This window comes from Vombatus ursinus, unplaced genomic scaffold (assembly GCF_900497805.2).
Source record: "Vombatus ursinus unplaced genomic scaffold, bare-nosed wombat genome assembly UNPS02009975.1, whole genome shotgun sequence".
NCBI lineage: Eukaryota > Metazoa > Chordata > Mammalia > Diprotodontia > Vombatidae > Vombatus > Vombatus ursinus.
Window position 1 is genome coordinate 7430270 of NW_020949753.1, and position 880 is coordinate 7431149.

Genomic DNA, 880 nt, shown 5'->3' on the forward strand with positions numbered 1-880 from the left:
GCGGGGGGATGAGGGTGGGCTGACGTTCTGCAAGGGGGCGGGGCCGCTCGAGGTGGGAGGGGGTGGCCGCGGGAAGGGCCCGGAGTGCGGCCGAAGCCCAGGACACGCCTCCTCCCTCTCCCCCTCCCCCGCCTCGTCCTCGCCCCGCCCCTCTCCTTCTTCCCCTCCGACCTGGGCCTCTACGTGTAGACGCGCACCTGGCAACCGGCGCCCGCCGGGTCGCGTCCGCCCGCGCCGCCTCCCGCGCCCCCTCCGGCGCCGCGTCTCCCCGCCCGGCCCGGCTCGTCGCGGGCTCTCGGCGCCCCCCTCCCGCGTGGGGCTGTCACTCGCGGAGGCCGGGCCGGCGGCGCGCGCTCGCTCGCTCGTTGATGCCGTTTCGGGGGTGACCCCGGCGGCGGCAGCGGCGGCGGCTCCATCCCCGGCCGGGGCAGCGGCGGGGCGGGCTCCATGGCGCGGGGGCTCTAGGCGCGGGCATCCGTGGGCGGCGGCGGCGACCGGAGCAGCGGCGGTGCGGGTGCGGGCGGGGCGCGGGCGGCCAGGTGTGCGGGGGCGGCGGCATGGGCGAGAGGGAGAGGAAGATGTTGGAGCTGAGGCACCGGGCGGCCGGCGGCCTCGGCCCGGGAGCGGCGGCGGCCCGCGAAGGAGACGGCGCTGGCGGCGACCACGAAGCCGAGAGCACCAGCGACAAGGTAGGGGCCGGCCGGGCCGGGCGGGGGGACCCAGCTGGGGCGCAGGACCCCGGCCCCGCGCGCCTCCTCACCTGCCTGCCTGCCTGCGGGCGGCCCTCCGGCCTCCTCCCTGGACAGCGCCTGCTCACCTGCCGGCCTGCCTCGCTGCATGCCCACCTGGCCTCCCTACGTGTGCATGCCTCCCTACCTGC

The 880-nt window shown here is 79.5% G+C and overlaps 1 protein-coding gene across 1 annotated transcript in view; it reads left to right on the forward strand.

Moving 5' to 3' along the window:
- The first annotated feature begins 578 nt into the window (after positions 1-578).
- Positions 579-880, forward strand: part of CDS1 (CDP-diacylglycerol synthase 1) — a 74721-nt gene continuing 74419 nt past the window's right edge. Inside the window, exon 1 of the mRNA XM_027853365.1 lies at positions 579-689. Within this exon, the coding sequence (XP_027709166.1) occupies positions 579-689 (111 nt within the window). The remainder of the gene's footprint in view (positions 690-880) is intronic.